This window comes from Anolis sagrei, chromosome 5 (assembly GCF_037176765.1).
Source record: "Anolis sagrei isolate rAnoSag1 chromosome 5, rAnoSag1.mat, whole genome shotgun sequence".
In the NCBI taxonomy this organism is placed as follows: domain Eukaryota; kingdom Metazoa; phylum Chordata; class Lepidosauria; order Squamata; family Dactyloidae; genus Anolis; species Anolis sagrei.
The window spans coordinates 160,760,564-160,778,149 of NC_090025.1; the positions used below are offsets into that span (position 1 = coordinate 160,760,564).

At 40.0% G+C, this 17,586-nt stretch overlaps 1 protein-coding gene across 1 annotated transcript; it reads left to right on the forward strand.

The window, feature by feature from the left end:
• LOC132775782 (cytochrome P450 2D14-like) lies at window positions 1-13,575 on the forward strand. The gene is made up of 10 exons (XM_067468503.1): window positions 1-55; window positions 700-852; window positions 1,244-1,426; window positions 1,767-1,808; window positions 1,916-2,160; window positions 5,241-5,414; window positions 7,059-7,200; window positions 7,397-7,584; window positions 11,404-11,545; window positions 13,244-13,575. Exons 1-10 carry the CDS (start codon window positions 1-3, stop codon window positions 13,420-13,422), a joined length of 1,503 nt encoding a protein of 500 aa, XP_067324604.1. The 3' UTR covers window positions 13,423-13,575.
• Window positions 13,576-17,586: the final 4,011 nt, after the last annotated feature.

Sequence of the window (17,586 nt, forward strand, 5' to 3'; positions counted from 1 at the left end):
ATGGGTTTAACCCATTGCGCCACCAGTGGAAAGATAAATAGCAATGACTTCACAGGTATGAATAAGAAAATATATTCAATGTTTTGGGTTTTATCATATATTCTGGTTATATAGTTTGGGCTTCTCTGTGTTTTTCTTCTGTATTTTAAATTAACCACCACCCCCCGCCCCCCCCACCCCGGGTTTTCTTCTTTATTGTCACAGTTGGTGGAAAGATATGGACCAATCTTATCAGTCCAGGCTGGATGGAAAAAATTTGTAATACTGAGTGGGTTCCAGACAATAAAGGAGGCACTGGGACAAAAAGCTGAGAACTTCACTGAGCGATCATCAATAGCCTTGATGGGCATAATAGGCCGTGGAAAGAATTGTGAAGGCAAGTTTTCCTTATGTTGTGATGGAATCAACTATATATGGTACAGCAAAATGATTGACAAGTCCACAGCTAAAAATTGGTCTTAGCATCACAATATTGATAGGCACCTAGGTGGTAGCAAGGGGGCAACTGTCACCTGTTGACTGCATCAGCAAGAGTAATATGACTTATAGCACAGGGAATGACAAGAGTCGATACATGACTGCTGCTCTTGTTGACTCAAAAAATTAAGAGTTATTTCTAACCTGTCATTTGGAATATTAGAACAAAACACAGAGATGATTTTCAAGAAAATGTTCCCTGAATTATTTTTTATCTTTTAGGAGTCCTTGTGGCCTCATGTGACAATGGCTGGAGGGAGCAGAAACGATTCTGTGTCTCCAACCTGAAAAGATTTGGAATGGGGAAGAAAACACTTGAAAAGAGAGTGTGTGAAGAAGCTGGATATTTGTGTGCTGAGTTGAAATCTCAAGAAGGTACAACTTATTCTTGTGGACAAGGGGAAGATTTGGGGTGAATCTAAGAAAGAAACATAGTTTTTATGCCTATGTTGATAATAGGAGAGTATAATTATGATTTTGAGCCATTCTGATGAGGAAGGATACCACATATACTAAATGATATTGATAACAAAGGAAACTATGGAAAATGGCAAAATGGAGAGTTTCTTAAGGCTTCCCTACCCCCCTACCCCCCAAAAGTGAATGTCTGTGAAAGTTAATAAGGGAATTCAGGTCAATGCTTGCTTGTTTGGATTGGTTGTTGGGATTATGCCTGAATAATACTTTGTTGTTGTGGAATCGGTCCACCAAAAACTCTTGGGCAGTGATACCACAACTCTTATTTGTTGTTCTTTATCTCATATAGGTTTTACTTTTGACCCACATGACTTCATCTACACTGCAGTTGGCAATATTATCTGTAGATTAGTACTTGGTGATCGCTTTGAATATCATAATAAAAATTTCCTGGCGCTTATGCATTCGACTGAAGGGTTCATGAAGGCAGCATCCAACAACTTGTCTCTGGTATTTTTCTGTTTGATTGATTAAAGGGGAGCGGCTACCTGAGATTTGGCTGTTGAAAACAAACAAGACATCCAGGTCACCAAAGTTGTCTGTCTGAACTAGTTATTATCACTGTCAAGATATAGAGAATAACTAGTTAATTGGGAAAAATTTTGGCATTCTGAGGACAGACACAAACAAGTAATGACTGTCACCACTGAGTGTACAGTGTTCCTTGCTTATCGCAGATGTTACGTTCCAGGATCACCGCGATATGTGAAAAACCACGAAGTAGGGATGCTATACTGTATATGTACTGCCTCAGTTCCACCCACTCCTCTCTCCCCCTCTCCCCTCTCTCACGGCTCACCTTCCTTGCGCAGCTCTTCTTCCCTCTTCTTACCTCCGGGGGCTCCCTTTGGCAGGTAAGAAGAGTTGGGTGCTGCTTTTGCCGCTGTTCTTTCCCTCCGTCTGCCCTCTCTCTGGAAGATGGCCCACCTCTCTCTCTCAATCAATCTCTCTCTCTCTTCAGAGCGTGTGCCCACTGTTCCTTCTATGGGGCTGCCTCCCCCACCCCTGGAGTTGAGGGGTGGGAGGCAAAAAAGAGAGGAGAAAGAGAGTGGCTTCTTCCCAGCTGGCGCTGATCTCGAGCTGGGATTGGCCACTGTCTCCTCTTATGTCATGATCATGATGAGAGCATGGTGGGTGCACCGGAATGGGGCGTGTGTGTTTTTTGGGAGTGGGGAGCAAGCAGCTTCTCCCCTCCTGAATGGCTGGGTGAGGGTGAGGAGGCTGAGTCTATGCTGCCACTGCTGCTGCCAGCCCAGCCTTGCGAAGACTCCCAGATCTGCAGGAATCAATCTATCCACCTCTCCTTCCTCCTCCAGTGTTCCCACGCTACTTGTATACTGTATTTTAAATTCTTTTATTTTGAAAAACCGCGAAACAGCGAGTCTGTGAAAAGTGAACCACGAAGTAGTGAAGGAACACTGTATCTCTATCCAGATCTACAATTGTTGGGAATCAGGAGCTGTGAGGCTCAAAATAACCCTTACTTGGGGGGCGGTTCCACAAAAATATAGCAGAGTGAGTGCCAGAAGCACAGTTCAAAACCAGCATTAGTTTACATGTAAAGAGCAAGGATCGGTTTCCACTCAACAGGAAGGAACAGAATTGCAGGTCTGTCTTGTCCAAGCACTTCGAGTTGTCTGGGGCTGAGTGCCAACTCAAGCCTCCGTTTCCAATTCAGGAAGTTCCCTCCTTCATCTTCCAGTTTGGGAAGATTTAAAAATGATTCTTGCCTTAGTTCTTGTGGGTTTTTTCGGGCTATATGGCCATGTTCTAGAGGCATTTCTCCTGACGTTTCGCCTGCATCTATGGCAAGCATCCTCAGAGGTGAGGTCAGGAGAAATGCCTCTAGAACATGGCCATATAGCCTGAAAAAAACCCACAAGAACTTAGTGATTCCAGCCATGAAAGCCTTCGACAATACATTGATTCTTGCCTTCTTTCCATGGTTATCAGCTTCCAAAAAGAAACATTCTCAATAATACTCAAAAAGGTTTCAAAATCACGGAAAAATTCCAATATCAAAAACAGGAAAAATAAAAAGCTCAAGAAAATCTCTTTCAGAACCTTTCTCTCCTCTTTTCAATCCTTGAAAAGCTCAGCATACACATTCTGGGCCTTAATAACCCATTGTTGGGAATCAGGAGCTGCTAGGCTTAAAATAACCCTCACTTGGGGGTGATTCCACAAAAATATAGCACAGTTCATAACCAACAGAAGCTTACACGTAAAGAGCAAGGATTGGTTTCCATTCAACAGGATGGAACAGGATTGCAGATCCACAACCTCATAGCTTCTAAAAATAATATGTTTATTGAAGTCAAAAGAAATTCATTCTGGATAGGAAAGGTACTTGGAGCTAACTAGCTTCACTGAGCTATCTTCTAAGGCAGGGGTCCTCAAACTAAGGCCCGGGGGCCGGATGCGGCCCTCCAAGGTCATTTACCCGGCCCTCACTCAGGGTCAACCTAAGTCTGAAACGACTTGAAAGCACACAACAACAACAACAGCAACAACTACAACAATGCTATCTCATCAGCCAAAAGCAGACCCACACTTCCCACTGAAATACTCATAAGTTTATATTTGTTAAAATTGTTCTTCATTTCAATTATTGTATTGTTTTAAAGTGTTTTCTGCAATACAAATAAGATATGTGCAGCGTGCATAGAAATTCATTCATGTTTTTTTTTTCCAAATTATAATCCGGCCCTTCAATAGTTTGAGGAACTGCGACCTGGCCCTCTGTTTAAAAAGTTCGAGGACCCCTGTTCTAAGGAAAGGAAAAAGGAAAAAAAATAGCCATGTCTACTACATCTTGCCTGGACAATGCATACTCACTCTAGAAGAACCAAAGAAGAAGAGAGACCCAGAAAATGGAGACAGCCCAGGGCAATAAAAATACCTTTAAAGAGGAAGTTACATCTTCCCTGAAGAGATCACATTGCTAAATATTCAAAGGGGGAGGAGATAGTGGCATGCAAGATGAGCAAGACAACACCCTTCTAACCCCTTCTTAAGATAGGCATGCATGGGAATTTGAGGAAGGAATCCCTCACTCTAATCTATCTAGGCTAACTACTCATTGAGGGCTAGAGATTTGTGCAGTCAGGGATGAAACCCAGCAACAATGCCCTATATACCAGGAACTGATCTGCTTTGAACTGGATTATATGATAAGCAGATAATCTGAGATCAGAACCTGGGAGACAGGGCAGGGTACACCAACCTCTGTGGAGTTAGGAAACATCAATGCTGACATTCATTCCAGGACAGGATGCAATTTGAGTGGGTGCTTTCAATCAGTTTTTTTTAAAAAAGTAGACACTTTATCTGGCCTTTTTAATATAGTTTAGGCATTAAATAAATAAATAAACTTTATTTCTAGACCGCTCTCTCTCCCCAGAGGGACTCAGGGCAGTTTACCTACATATAAAAAGGCAAATATTTAATGCCCCATCTACATCACTTAATATCAACAAATGAAAAATAATAAGAACATACTTAATACAATAAATTAGTATTGTTGTAGTAATGCATTGAATCATCCACCATGTTTTAAAACTAAATTGTATTCAGAGATAAACATAGTAAAAGAGCAGCAATACTGTAATACAATGAGCAGATCTTTATAACATACCAGCTGTACTTGCCCCATGTTGCTGTGGCCAACCTTCCCTCCCTCTTTCTCTCCTTCTTTCTTTCTCTCCTTTCTTCCCTCCCTTTTTCCTTCCCTTTTTTATTTTTCTTCTCTCCTTCCTTCCTTCTCTTCTTCCCTTCCTTCCCCTTTTTTTCTTCCCCTTTCCTTTCTCTCCTTTCTTCCCTCTCTATCTCTTTCTCTCTTTCCTCCCTACTGTTCTCTCCCTTCTTCCCTCTCTGCCTCTTTCTCTCCTTTCTTTCCTCTCTACCTCTTTTAATTCCATCCTTCTCAACCTCTTTCTTTCCTTTGCTCTTTGCTCTCATCCTTCCTTCTTTCTTTCCTTCTTTGCTTCTCTTCCTTTTTCTCTCCTTCTTTCCCTCTTTCCCTGGTGGCGGGTGTGCCTCCCCCCCCCCCCCCCCACTCACCGGACCCACCATGGTTCCTAGCACCTTCTCTGTCTGGCTGGAAGAGGGAGGATGAGGAATGGGAATAAAATCTAGATAAGGATGCTCTAACTGAGTATGAAGAGGCAAGCATTTAAAAACTTTATCCCACCATGCAATGCATTTTCAAGCAAAATATATTATCAATATTCCCATTTGAGAAAATATACTTATGTACATTTTTTTCCCTTTCATTGATCTATCAGTTTATTATTTATATATCCTGGTTTTCCTATCTTCCTGGACCTCAACAAAAAATTAAGAAAGACTGGGATGGTTTCAATACAATTATAAAAGAGATTGTGAATGAACATAAGAAAACAAGAGATCCCAACAATCCAAGAGGTTTGATTGATGCCTTTTTGGAGGAGATTGAAAAGGTAGGAAAGGTTTTATGGAAAAGATTGCCTGTCATGTCTATAACTTTAAAAAACCCCTGCAAACTATTGATAAAAGACTTGGTTGTTCAGTTGAATTATCAAGTCACAGTCAAAAAGTTGACATTCCCTGTTATAACTAGAACGAGCAAGTGAGAAGAGGAAATATTTTCTAGTGCTCATACTAAGAAGATTGATTTGATAGAATGGGTTGCTGATGCACGAATATGGGTCACTCTGTACCAGTACCACATATCTGCGGAAATATATAGAGCTAAACTATCATTTTGGCAAGAATCCTGTCCATGCATCAGTATGCTTCCCATTTGATTCCCTTAATTTGTCCCTCAGAAGTGAAAGCTTTTTTGTCTAATAAAGGGGAGGAGAGAGGGTTGTGCTCTTTTAATATTTGTATATTTTGAATTGTATGCTGATATTTTTATGTTAAGCCACTCTGAATCTTCTGTGAGAGGGATAAAGTGGAGTATAATCATCATCATCATCATCATCATCATCATCATCATCATCATCTCAGCCATTATCAGGACCTCAAAATTGAACTGCAAAGGGTGTAGTGCCAAAAGATCTCAGCCAGCATTTGGAAACAATAAACATTGACAAAATCACGATCTGTCAACTGCAAAAGGCCACCTTACTTGGGTCAATAAGGCACCTACAACTAGATGAAGTTGGAGGTAGTGGCTGTTGGGCTCCTAGTTGTTATACTTGGGCCTGCAGAGCAGCCACTGTAGCCGTGAGCTGATTCACATGATCTTGAAGAGCCTGGCTCTCTTGAAGCACAGTCTTCACTACTAAGGAGGAGTTGTTGGACTGGAAGCAACCTGTCCCGCTCTCAACGTTTGAAGTAGAATTCAGGGTGCCCAAAGTTCAACTGCCACAGGAACAGGAGGTATTCAATATCAAGCAATCCAGGGTCATGAAATTGTAACTCAGAACAGAGTCCAAACAACCAAGGCAGCAGAGTCAACAAACAGTTCCAGAGTTATAAATGAAGTATTATTATTATTTTATTGACACAAAAACACAGTATGTCACAGCAAACGAGATATATATGCTGGATTTCGTATCACAAAATCACAAGACGAACACTTCCCAAACATCTAGGACTGTGTGGTGTATTTTCGAATGATGCGTGCAGATTCAAGTAACAGTTGACAGATTGTGATTTTGTCAATGTTTCCAAATGCCGGCTGAGATCTTTTGGCATGGCACCCAGTGTGCCAATTACCACTGGGACCATTATTATTATTATTACCCCATTTTATCTCCCCAAAGGGGACTCACAGTACTTACAATAGCTGAGCCAGGAGTTGCCAAGAGGGGAACCAAAATATTATTTCCAGTAATCTGACTGGAGAGAGTTGTGTGCTGGTAAAAACCCATATTCCAACAAGTATTTAAAGAGTGTGTTTCACATTTATGTGCATGAAGCTTTTCACTGTATTGATGGAGGGTGGTCTGTGCCAAGTTTTGATTTAATTAATGTTACAATATGAATCAATTCCTTTTTTGACTCCTTTTCTTTTCTCAAGTATGCCTTGCCACACTCATAAATACATAGCTGTATCTCACAAATACGGTATGAGAATTATGCAGCGCTGTATCTATTTCTTTAATGTTCGTCAGGCCGAAGGGAACACAGAGACCAGTTTCAATGAACAAAACCTCATTCAAGTTCTTCTTGACCTAATTGCGGCAAACACTCAAGCCACAACTGCCACCCTCACCTGGGGGCTTATTTTCATGGTCCTTCATCCTGAAGTTCAAAGTGAGTAACCATTCTCAAGGAAAAGGAGCATCCTACCTGACATATGAATAGATCAGCCATATAAAATATCTTTCTTCCAATAAATCTATATATTTCTCTGCCCAGAAATAAATCATATTGGTTTCTATAGTGCTTGTTCCCACATTATGGAGAATAGGATCACAGCCTAATAATGCTAAATGATTAACATTTTTAGAAAGAGTCCATGAAGAAATTGATACAGTGATTGGCGGAGTGAAATCAATCACGATGATGGACCAGTCAAATCTACCATATACTACCGCTGTGATCCACGAAATTCAGCGTTATGCTGATGTTACACCAGTTATATTTCCTTATGTGGCATGCAATGATACTGAAGTTGGAGGGTTTGTCATCCCTAAGGTATAGTCCTTGATTTTTATTATTTTTATAGTTTTGAAATCAAAGTTTGATTGATGCTTGATGCCTGCAATGAACCAGAAACAACATTCAATTAAATTTCCTGACAGCATTAAATAAAAAGGCTAGCATTCATACAGGGATATTACGTATATTTATGTATCTGTTACAAAGAGAGTATGGCAACTCTTAAATATTGACTGCCTTTGTAGTGTTATAGGACATTAGAAGAGCTTAGTTAATGCAGAATTGTTTTTGACCAAGAAGTATCACTGAGAGCTTATATATTTGATTGATCTGTTTTTATACCACCATTTCATGGGCTGTGTTGCATTTGCAATGTAGCATTATAGAATGCAGAAAGGTAAATATAAAGTACAATAAAAATAAAACCCCAACTGCACCTGCTAGAGGAGACTGGAATAAATGTGTTTCTTTCGAAAGGCCACAGTGAAAGCTTCTTCTTCCTGGGGCCCAAATAGGAGTGAAAAAGAATGCACTTGGATCTGATAGTGGTCCCATCTACACTGGCATATAATGCAGTTTGGTGATGCAGTTTAACAGCACTGAGCTGCATTATATGGCAGTGTACACTCATGTAATACAGTTCAATGCAGTTAAACTGTATTATGAAACTGTATTACATGGCAGTCTCAATGCTCAATGCTCATCGTACACTCACAGAATTAGTTTGTATGTTTGTAATACATGGGTGTGTGGCTTTTTTTTTTAAAGAAATAAAATATATGTTTATTTTTTGCATTTGTCAACGTTGGGAAATCAACAGTTGGCCTAAGGGTTCACATTTTCCGAAATGGCACCCTTTCCCCATTCTTGATTTTATGTACTTGTTGAATAGCGTGTTGGTCAAGCTTTTCCCATGTGAAATCTCACACTGGAGAGTCCTTTGAGCTAAACAACAGTTCCCAAACATTACCTTCTGGTGCCAGTTATCCAGGGAAGAGCAGAACCATTGCAAAGCCATGCCCTCATTCTCAGTTTAAGAAATCTTTGTAAAATGATGCTATCCTCAATATTATGAAAATACACCGAACGCAAAGAGTCACTTTCCCCTTGACTTTCTTGCTCAAAACTGGGCCTGAATTTTCAAAGTAAAGTTTCTCTTTGTGTTTTTTCCAGGAAAAAAGTATCATTTTCATAAAGTGCTGAGACTTTGATGAAAAGAAAAGAGAAAACCAAACCAACCCCATTTGATGATAGTATAGATAAATTAATCTCTTTATGCACACCTTAAATTGCACTGAATTAAAAGTAAACCTTTTTGCTTTGTGGTTTGTGAATTTGTACAAGTTTTATTGGATTTGGAATACATTTTGCTCTCTTTGTTGGAATACTCAGCCTGATTTCCCCACTCCATGATCTCACTGTGGTATTTCAAAGTCCAAGAGCTCCCTAAAGGAGAAATGTGAGAAAATGAAAACAAGTATTGTATGAGAACTAGGTGGTATTGTCACATGGCTGCAGAAAATGTCCCTTGTCCTCCCATTAAAGTCAAGGGCAACACAAGAAGCCTCCTCTGCTGACCGGGTGATGGCACATCTGCCCTCCTTTACCCATGGAGCTGACATGGCAGCGTCTGATGCACATGCTGCCCATTTTAGTCCCATGTGATGAGGCCCTTATATCTGCCATTTGGAAACTGAGTTGCTCAAGAACTTTTAAAAATACTAGGTGCACATTACCTGTACTATTAGAAATTTGCATTGAACAGTGATAATTTTGAGAAAAGTACACTGTTATTTGCACACTTTTGAAAAAAGAATATTTTAAAAATGTGAAATTGTGAGTTCCCAGATACAAAATCTCTCTGTTCAGCCTCCAACCATTCCTGTATGGTCTTGAATTGTGAAAAGGTGTTATCCGCACACAAAAAGCCCTTAAAATGTATGAAACCATTACATATTTGTAGTCAGGACCCTGACCATAAAATCACTTTTATGTTAGATTGCCAATGTGTAGATTAAAATGAGCAGGTAACCTATAATTTTGTGACCACTGTGAAGATCCCTTACCTTGCCAGCCGGGGTGGCAGGGCCTAGGAAGAGACAGGCTAGGTAGTTTCAGCTTAGAAGGCCTGGCAGAGGGCAGCAGGAGCCATCTTAGTTTAGGGAAAAGCTCCAGTTCAGAGAGGGGGAGTGGCCTAGGCCTGAGCCAGCCCTGAAACAGCCAGGATTGGTTTGTTAAAGGGGGCGGAGTTAGACTGTTGGAGGGAAAGAAAGAAGCTTATTTTGTCAGTTCCGGAACAGTTCTTGCATCATCTGGGACATGAATGTGGCTCCAAGATCTGTAATGATAGATCTAGGAAAACCCACGCGTGCGAATATATTGAGCAGCGCGTCTGCCACTGTTTTGGCGTCAGTTTCCTTCAATGGAATTGCCTCTGGGTATCGTGTGGCAAAGTCCACGGCAGTCAAGATAAATCTATGTCCATCAAGTGTCTTGTGGGACATAGGGCCAATGATGTCCACTCCGACCTTGTCAAAGGGAACAGTGACAACTGGAATGGATTGTAACAGTCCTTTTGTCTTATCTTTGGCTTTTCCCACCATTTGACAAGTCTCACAGGACTTACAATAGGCTGTCACATCACCTCCCATTCCGGGCCAAAAAAATCTAGACTGGATGCGATCTTTGGTCTTCTTGATACCTAGGTGTCCACTGAAGGTGGTATCATGGGCTAACTTGAGGATTCTAGCCCTATACTTTTGTGGTACTACCAGTTGTGTTCTCTCCTCAAAGAATTTGGGACTCTTTTGTCTCCTCACAACTCGGTACAATTTATTCTCCACAACTTTAAACAATACTGGCTTTTCACTTGTGGGTGTGTGGTTTTCTGGGACCACTTCATCCCATAAAGGTTTTAAGCTTTCATCATGTTGCTGGGCTGCTTCAAACTGCCTCATATGGCTTTGGTTTAAACTGAAGGGAATTTCTTGGCTGACATTTTCTGTTTGTGAGGTAGATGGTTGTTCCTCAGCAACACTGTAACCACCAACACTGAGAAAGTTTCTCTTTTATTTTGTGTTTTATTTGTCTATGTCGACTGTTGTTTGACTTTATATTTTATTTTAACATGTTGGAAGCCCTGTGTGGGGAAAAAACAGCATATAAATTATTATTATTATTATTATTATTATTATTATTATTATTATTTCCCAAGCCATTGCAGAGTAAGCTATGTATTTGCCCTCCACTGTTTTCTGCTGATCCTCTGGCACAAAGGAAAATAAGCCTAACCAACATAAACCAGATGTCAAATCACTGAACAAGTCTCTAGAACAGAGCTTCCCAAACTTTTTAGACACTCATCATTTCGCAACACAGTCATTCAATTTTACTCGCAAACTAGAGGTTAAACCAACCCTTTATAAGAGATACAGACACATATAAATTATCATAATGAAATGTATGAGGGCCCAGCATATCTCATGAAAAACTTTCATTTATATTTTTAAACAAAGGATTTATTGCTTATTTCAGACTCAGAGTTGCCCTGTTATGTTCATGTGACACACCTACAAAGTGGAGGTGACACATTAAAATGTATCAAAACACAATTTGGAAAGCTCTGCTCTAGATTAGCAAGCCATCAAGGCAATGTGTTTCTACGCCCTTCACAAGCTACTGTTTAGAAGGACTATTAATGTTTCCCACAAACCTCTTGTATCAAAACTATACTCTGAAAGTACAGACAGCTCTTCCTTTTGAATGTAATGTGTTGATTAGATTCCACTGTGACAAGAAAGACAACTGGTATTATTACCACCCAATTCTAACCTTTTTGTTTCTATCCCATGTTAGGAGACTCTGGTCATTAATCACTTGTCTTCTGTGCTGAAGGATGAAACTATGTGGGAGAAGCCACATGAATTTTACCCAGATCATTTCCTTGATGCAAATGGACAGTTTGTCAAGCGAGAGGCCTTCCTCCCTTTTTCTCTAGGTAAATTAAAAAAAAAGAATGGCTGAGATTGAGGGCCCTTCCACACAGCCCTATATCCTAGAATATTAAGGCAGAAAATCCCACAATATTTGCTTTGAACTGGGTTATCCAAGTCCGCACTCAGATAATATGGGAATTTCTAACTTGATATTCTGAGATATAGGGCTGTGTGGAAGGACCCATAGAGAGGGAAAAAAATTAAATTGGTGCTATGGTAGGTGCCCCACTTTCACGGGACTTAAAGGCACAGGATGTGAAGGAGAAAAATGCAATTTTATTACCTGTTAAAATGCCTCTTTCGGAAATCACCCATAAAGTCACATTGGAGGAAATAGATTCCTAGAGAGGTGTTCAAGTAAAACCTGAGAGGAAACGGATTAAAATGATGTATAGCCAAAGTGTGGGATGTATAGCACCCACTCTCTCCATCTTCCACAGGGACCTCAAAACATGGATGTTCCAATGTGCATTTGAAAATGGTTAGGGCCCTCTCTATCTTTTTCCCAGTCCAAATTGTCTGTCAGATTGAACTCAGCACATTATCCCTTATAATTATAGGGCCCTGGCCCTATAATCTGTTTTTGCACAAACACATGCCCAGCCTTCTCTAATTTTGATCTGTTCACCATATTCCTGGTTCTGGTTATTGAGGTTGGCTTTGATTTATTTTAATGATGTTTTTATGTTTTACTGTTTAAACTGTGTAATTAGATTGTGATATGATATTATATTTTTCAAATATGTTTTTACTTGATTAACTTTGTTGTTATTGGGCTTGGTCCAGCTTGTAAGCCGCCCCGAGTCCCTTCAAGGAGATTGTGGTGGTATATAAAAATAAAGTTGTTATTATTATTATTTGAAACACAACAAGACGAGTCCACAGCAGACAAGATCACTCTGCTGGCTGTTGTATTGGATCACATATCTGACACTTCCCAGGTGTCTAGGATTGTGTGATGTATTGGCGAATAATGCATTCAGATCCCAGTAAGGTGGTTTTCTGCAGCTGGCAGCTGGTAATTTTGTCAGCGTCAATTGTGTTTAAGTGCAGGCCAAGGTCTTTAGGCACTGCACCCATTGGAACCACCTTTACTGGCTTATTATTATTAGAAATCAGGAGGAATCAGGTTAAGGGATGGAAAACATGTGTTTAAAAGGTGCCCTTTAAACCTGATTCTTCCTGAGAAACACACCTTTCCATGTCTGTGTATCCCAGCAGTCATGGGAGACATGTACTTTCCTTCTCTCCCCTGTGTGGAATCGTCCAAACTATGTGCATTTTTGAAAAGCCCGAAACAGATGATCAGCTGATCAGCTATCAAACTGAGAGCTCAGGGAAGCACAAGTGGAAAGCTGGACTAGAGATTCCTAAAGAGTCTATATTAATCAAATCCACAATCAAGTACACAAAAATAGAGAACGAATTGTATTGATCGTTGTCACAAAGATTTAAGATAGTGCTATTCAAGTTATGACATCCAGAATATTTTTTTCATGATTAATTCCTTTGAGAAGAATGTGTATCCTGTATACCATGGTGGTAAGATTGCATCTTGGAGGTGGCGTGTGGCACCTGGACCCCACTTTTGTGGCTTCAAAGCATCCAAAATGAAACTAAGAGGGAGGATGGGAAATGGATTCTGTAGTGTTTTTTGTTTGGTTCTCATGCACATAATATTCCATTTCTATTTCCCATAGGTCGCCATGCTTGCTTTGGAGAACCTTTGGCTAAAATGGAGCTCTTCATCTTCTTCACTAGCCTCATGCAACGTTTTACTTTTCGCATTCCTGAAAATGCCCCTAGACCCTCAGAGGAAAGGAGATTTGCCTTGGTAGTCTTCCCATTACCATTCCAGATCTTTGCATTTCCCAGATAATGGTCAAGATCCTGTGATGTTGCAGATCGCACAATATTTTGGCACATGGAATTGCCCTACAGCTTCCCTATCACCAGCCCTGACACTCACCCTGCCATTCTGATATACCTTCCCTCAGCTATTCCATTATTGAGAAAGAATGGGGAGGATCTGAGAAGCACTTGGCGATGTTCCCATTGCTAGATTCAAAGAAATCTTATGCTAAACTCCGCAGAGTTTTTGTGGACCCCTGATGCAGATGATGCCATCCCTTTGCATCTGGCTATGGGAACAGGGTCTGATACTTCTCAGATCACCTCCAATTTCCACCAGCAGTAGATAAGGATTGGTTTCAGAATAACACAGTGAATCCTGGAGAAACATTAGTGGTTGCAGAGGGTGAAAGGGAAATATCAATGGCCAGTATACTCTGCAGAAATTGCTCCAACTGTGCTTCATAAAAAGGAAAATCAACCTTTTTAGCAAGCCTTGCAAATGCTGATTTATTATTAGCAAATGTTTGATTTTTATATATTTTATATATACCTACATACCCAGGGTAAAGCTGTATTGGGTGAAAAAGAGTCACGAGTTTTAGACCTCATCACACTAGAGAATGAATCCACTTTAAATCCAGTTGCTGCCTCTTGTAGAATTCTGGGGTTTGTGGTTTAGGGAAGAGCCTTTAACAGCCTCAGTAAACTACAAACCCTGGAATTCTGCAGGAGGCAGAAACCAGATTGAAAGTGGATTCATTCTCTAATGTGATGAAGTCCTGTCCATTTTGTTTGTCAATCATCTATTTACTGCCCTCTTGTGGTTCTATGTGAGTGCTGCATACATCTGTACCGTACCTATAAGTCAATACCTAATTCTTTCTATATCTATACCGCCTTCTTGTTGTTGCATCTGAGCACTACATACATTTTTAAGGTTTTGGGAGTGGGTTTTTTTTTAGTTGAAAGTTCCAAGTATTTTAGCTTGGAAGGGTAAAATCACCCATGATGGAGGGCCTGTTCCTGTAATATATCTTTTTATAAAATGAAATCACAATTTGGGTAAAATAAAATCACAGCTTCTGCAACATGGCCATACAGCAGAGAAAACTCATAGCAACTCAGTGATTCTGGCCATGAAAGCCTTCGACACCACAAATTCACAGTTGTTAATTCCGGCCATGAAAGCCTTCGACACCACAAATTTACAGTTGTTAATTCCGGCCATGAAAGCCTTCGACAACACAAATTCACTCACCGTTTTATAGATACAAGTAAGCTTGCTTGATGCTCACAAAGAACTAAAGACTGAATTAATAGAGAGAACTGAATTTCATGAATGGGGATTTAAAAGAAGCTGGAATTCACATTGAGAACATAGTCTCCCTGTTGTTATGTGCCTTCAACTGATTTCCAACATTTGGTGACCTTATAGCAAACCCATTATGAAGTTTTCTTGATCTGGGGGAGGGATGTCCTTGTCTTCTTCTGCGGGCCCTTCCACCCAGTCATATAACAAAGGATACTGTAATGAAATGTTTAATTATAATGTATGTTTTAAATGTGTTTATTGGTATTGTGATATGATAGGTGCAGGCCAACATTTGCTGTGGTTGCCTTAGCTGATGCGTTACCATAGCGACGTAGCCTGTTATAAGAATGTAACCAAGTTAGCTGAGCCAGAAGTCAAAGTGGGCGGAACTAACTGCCAACTGGAAGGAGCTCGCTTTTAAAAAGTCAGTCTTTGGTCAGGGAACCAAAGTGGAAGGTTGATTCATGGAGAAGCTGAACCAAAGGGGTTTAAGTCTTTAACCGGAGGGCTAAAGGGCGGTCCTAGCTATGTGAGGGCAGGACTCAGGGATTTATTATAACCGGTTTAATTTTCATCCTTGGTATTTTAGGAGTAAAAGTAATTAACTTTGAAGTATAATCTAGCAGGGGTGCTAGAGGAAAAAGATTCCCAATAGTGTGACTTCAGTGTCAAATCTGAAATAATAAAAGTGGGAATTTGGATTTAATGTCAGTCAAAAAGATTGAGGTGAAAGATGCATGTCAAGGAGTGAATATTCAGTTGAATTACACGTAAAATGTAGAAACCATAAGATTGAAGTGACCCAGTCAAGAAACTGAGAAAAGAAACTAAGTTTTGAAGAAGGGAAATAATAAACATTGAGGTGACAGAAGAGAAGCCATTCTTAAAGATTAATAGTAACCGTTTCATGTTATCAGAAAAACAAAGAGTTAACTATAGCAACAACAAGATATTGTGTAATCGTCTAGCTTGTGTGAACCTGAGTAATCTTTAAATAAAAATCTTTCTGTTCAGTTCAAATACTGAAGACTTGTGTCTTATTATTAAAGAAAAAGAGAAGGTTGAAGATCCTGTGGAGTTGAATACTGTTATGGTATTGTGTTACACACATTGAATACGCTTGGCGGGGATGACAGACAGAGCCTTCTTGGTGGTGGCCCCCCGCCTGTGGAACTCGCTCCCCAGCAAAATTAGGTCAACTACATCCCTCCTTCCCTTCAGGAAGAAGTTGAAAACGTGGTTGTGGGACCACGCCTTCGGGTAGCAAGCTGACAGTAACAATGCTGACAATGTTATGGAAAATGGACTATGGACAGGCTTCTGATTGTGTCGCTGGTTGCAGAATTTCAGTTCTGGATAAGGCTAACCAGCCAGTACTATGTTAGATGGATTTAATTTTTACTAATTCAATGTTTTTATTTACATGTAATTATTGTATTTATGTTGTATGAGGGGGCATTGAATCGTTGCAGGCTGTAAGCCACCCTGAGTCCCCCTGTGGTAGTTGAGAAGGGTGGGGTGCAAATAATTGAAATAAATAAATAAAATAAACCCCACTTCCAAAGAAACACAGCTTCCTACCTCATCCTTACAAAAGCAACCAGTCTTCATCTGTATTGCATGAGTGAGCTAAGCAAAAGTCAAAGAGGAAAAAGCCTAGAGTGGGGGAGGCTGGCTTACATCTAATATGTACAAGCACTTCTTTGTAACTACATGATCAGATATCACATGAATGCTTCATGCACACACAAAATAATTAGGCGTAGCAACCTCCTTTTGGTTCAGTGGACTCAGGATAGCCTTTATCTGATGAAACATTGTTGATGTTCCATATAAAGGCATAGTGATGTAGCACAACAGAGATGCTCTCCAGATTATGGATTCCCATGCTGCCTGACTAATGGATGATGGGAACTGCAGTGTAGCAACATTTTAGGTTTGTCATCCTGAAACAAACCCTCATTTCGGCTTCCTTCAAAATATGTATGCCTTAAATTTTCTTGCAAATTTCCTTCTTGTTACTGAAAGAGAGGCGTACATACCATATTATATGGTGTCTGGGATGTGTGTTTGTTTTCTGTCAAGCTTTTTGAAGCTTGTATGGATTTTTGTATCTGTTTATGCTAGTAAATGTTAAAACATACCTATCCTTGCTCTTTGGGCTTGAATATAGCCCACAATAGATACTCAGTGATCCAGTCTTTTTTATTAAGGGTCAGCAGCTTATTAGAAAGAGACAATTCCAATAATTCTTCACAACTGATGGCTGGAAAGAATGGAAACCTCTGTCCATCAAAATCTGGAAAGCCATAAGATTGCCCACTATGCTGTAAGTCAGGGGTCCTCAAACTAAGGCCCGAGGACTGGATACGGCCCTCCAAGATCATTTACCCGGCCCTTGTTCAGAGTCAACCTAAGTCTGAAACAACTTGAAAGCACATAACAACAACAACAATCGTATCTCATCAGCCAAAAGCAGGCCCACAATTCCAATTGATATACTAATGTTTATATTTGTTAACATTGTTATTCATTTTAATTATTGTATTGTTTTAAAGGTTTTTTTGCACTACAAATAAGACATGTGTAGTGTGCATAGGAATGCATTCATGTTTTTTTTTTCAAATTATAATCCAGCCCTCCAACAGTTTGAGGGACTGTGACCTGGCCCTCTGTTTAAAATGTTTGAGGACTCCTGCTTTAAGTGGTTCATCTGTAGTTAGGGAATCCAAATACCTTTATTTCATATATACATTTCCACTTAGAAGCCCAGAGTTTCTCTCCCTCAGATGTTTCTTTCCCAAGTGGGAAAATGGTATGTGGACTATTTGCTTTTTGTGTTAGTCTTGGCATAAAGTAACCACACAGACCTTAGGA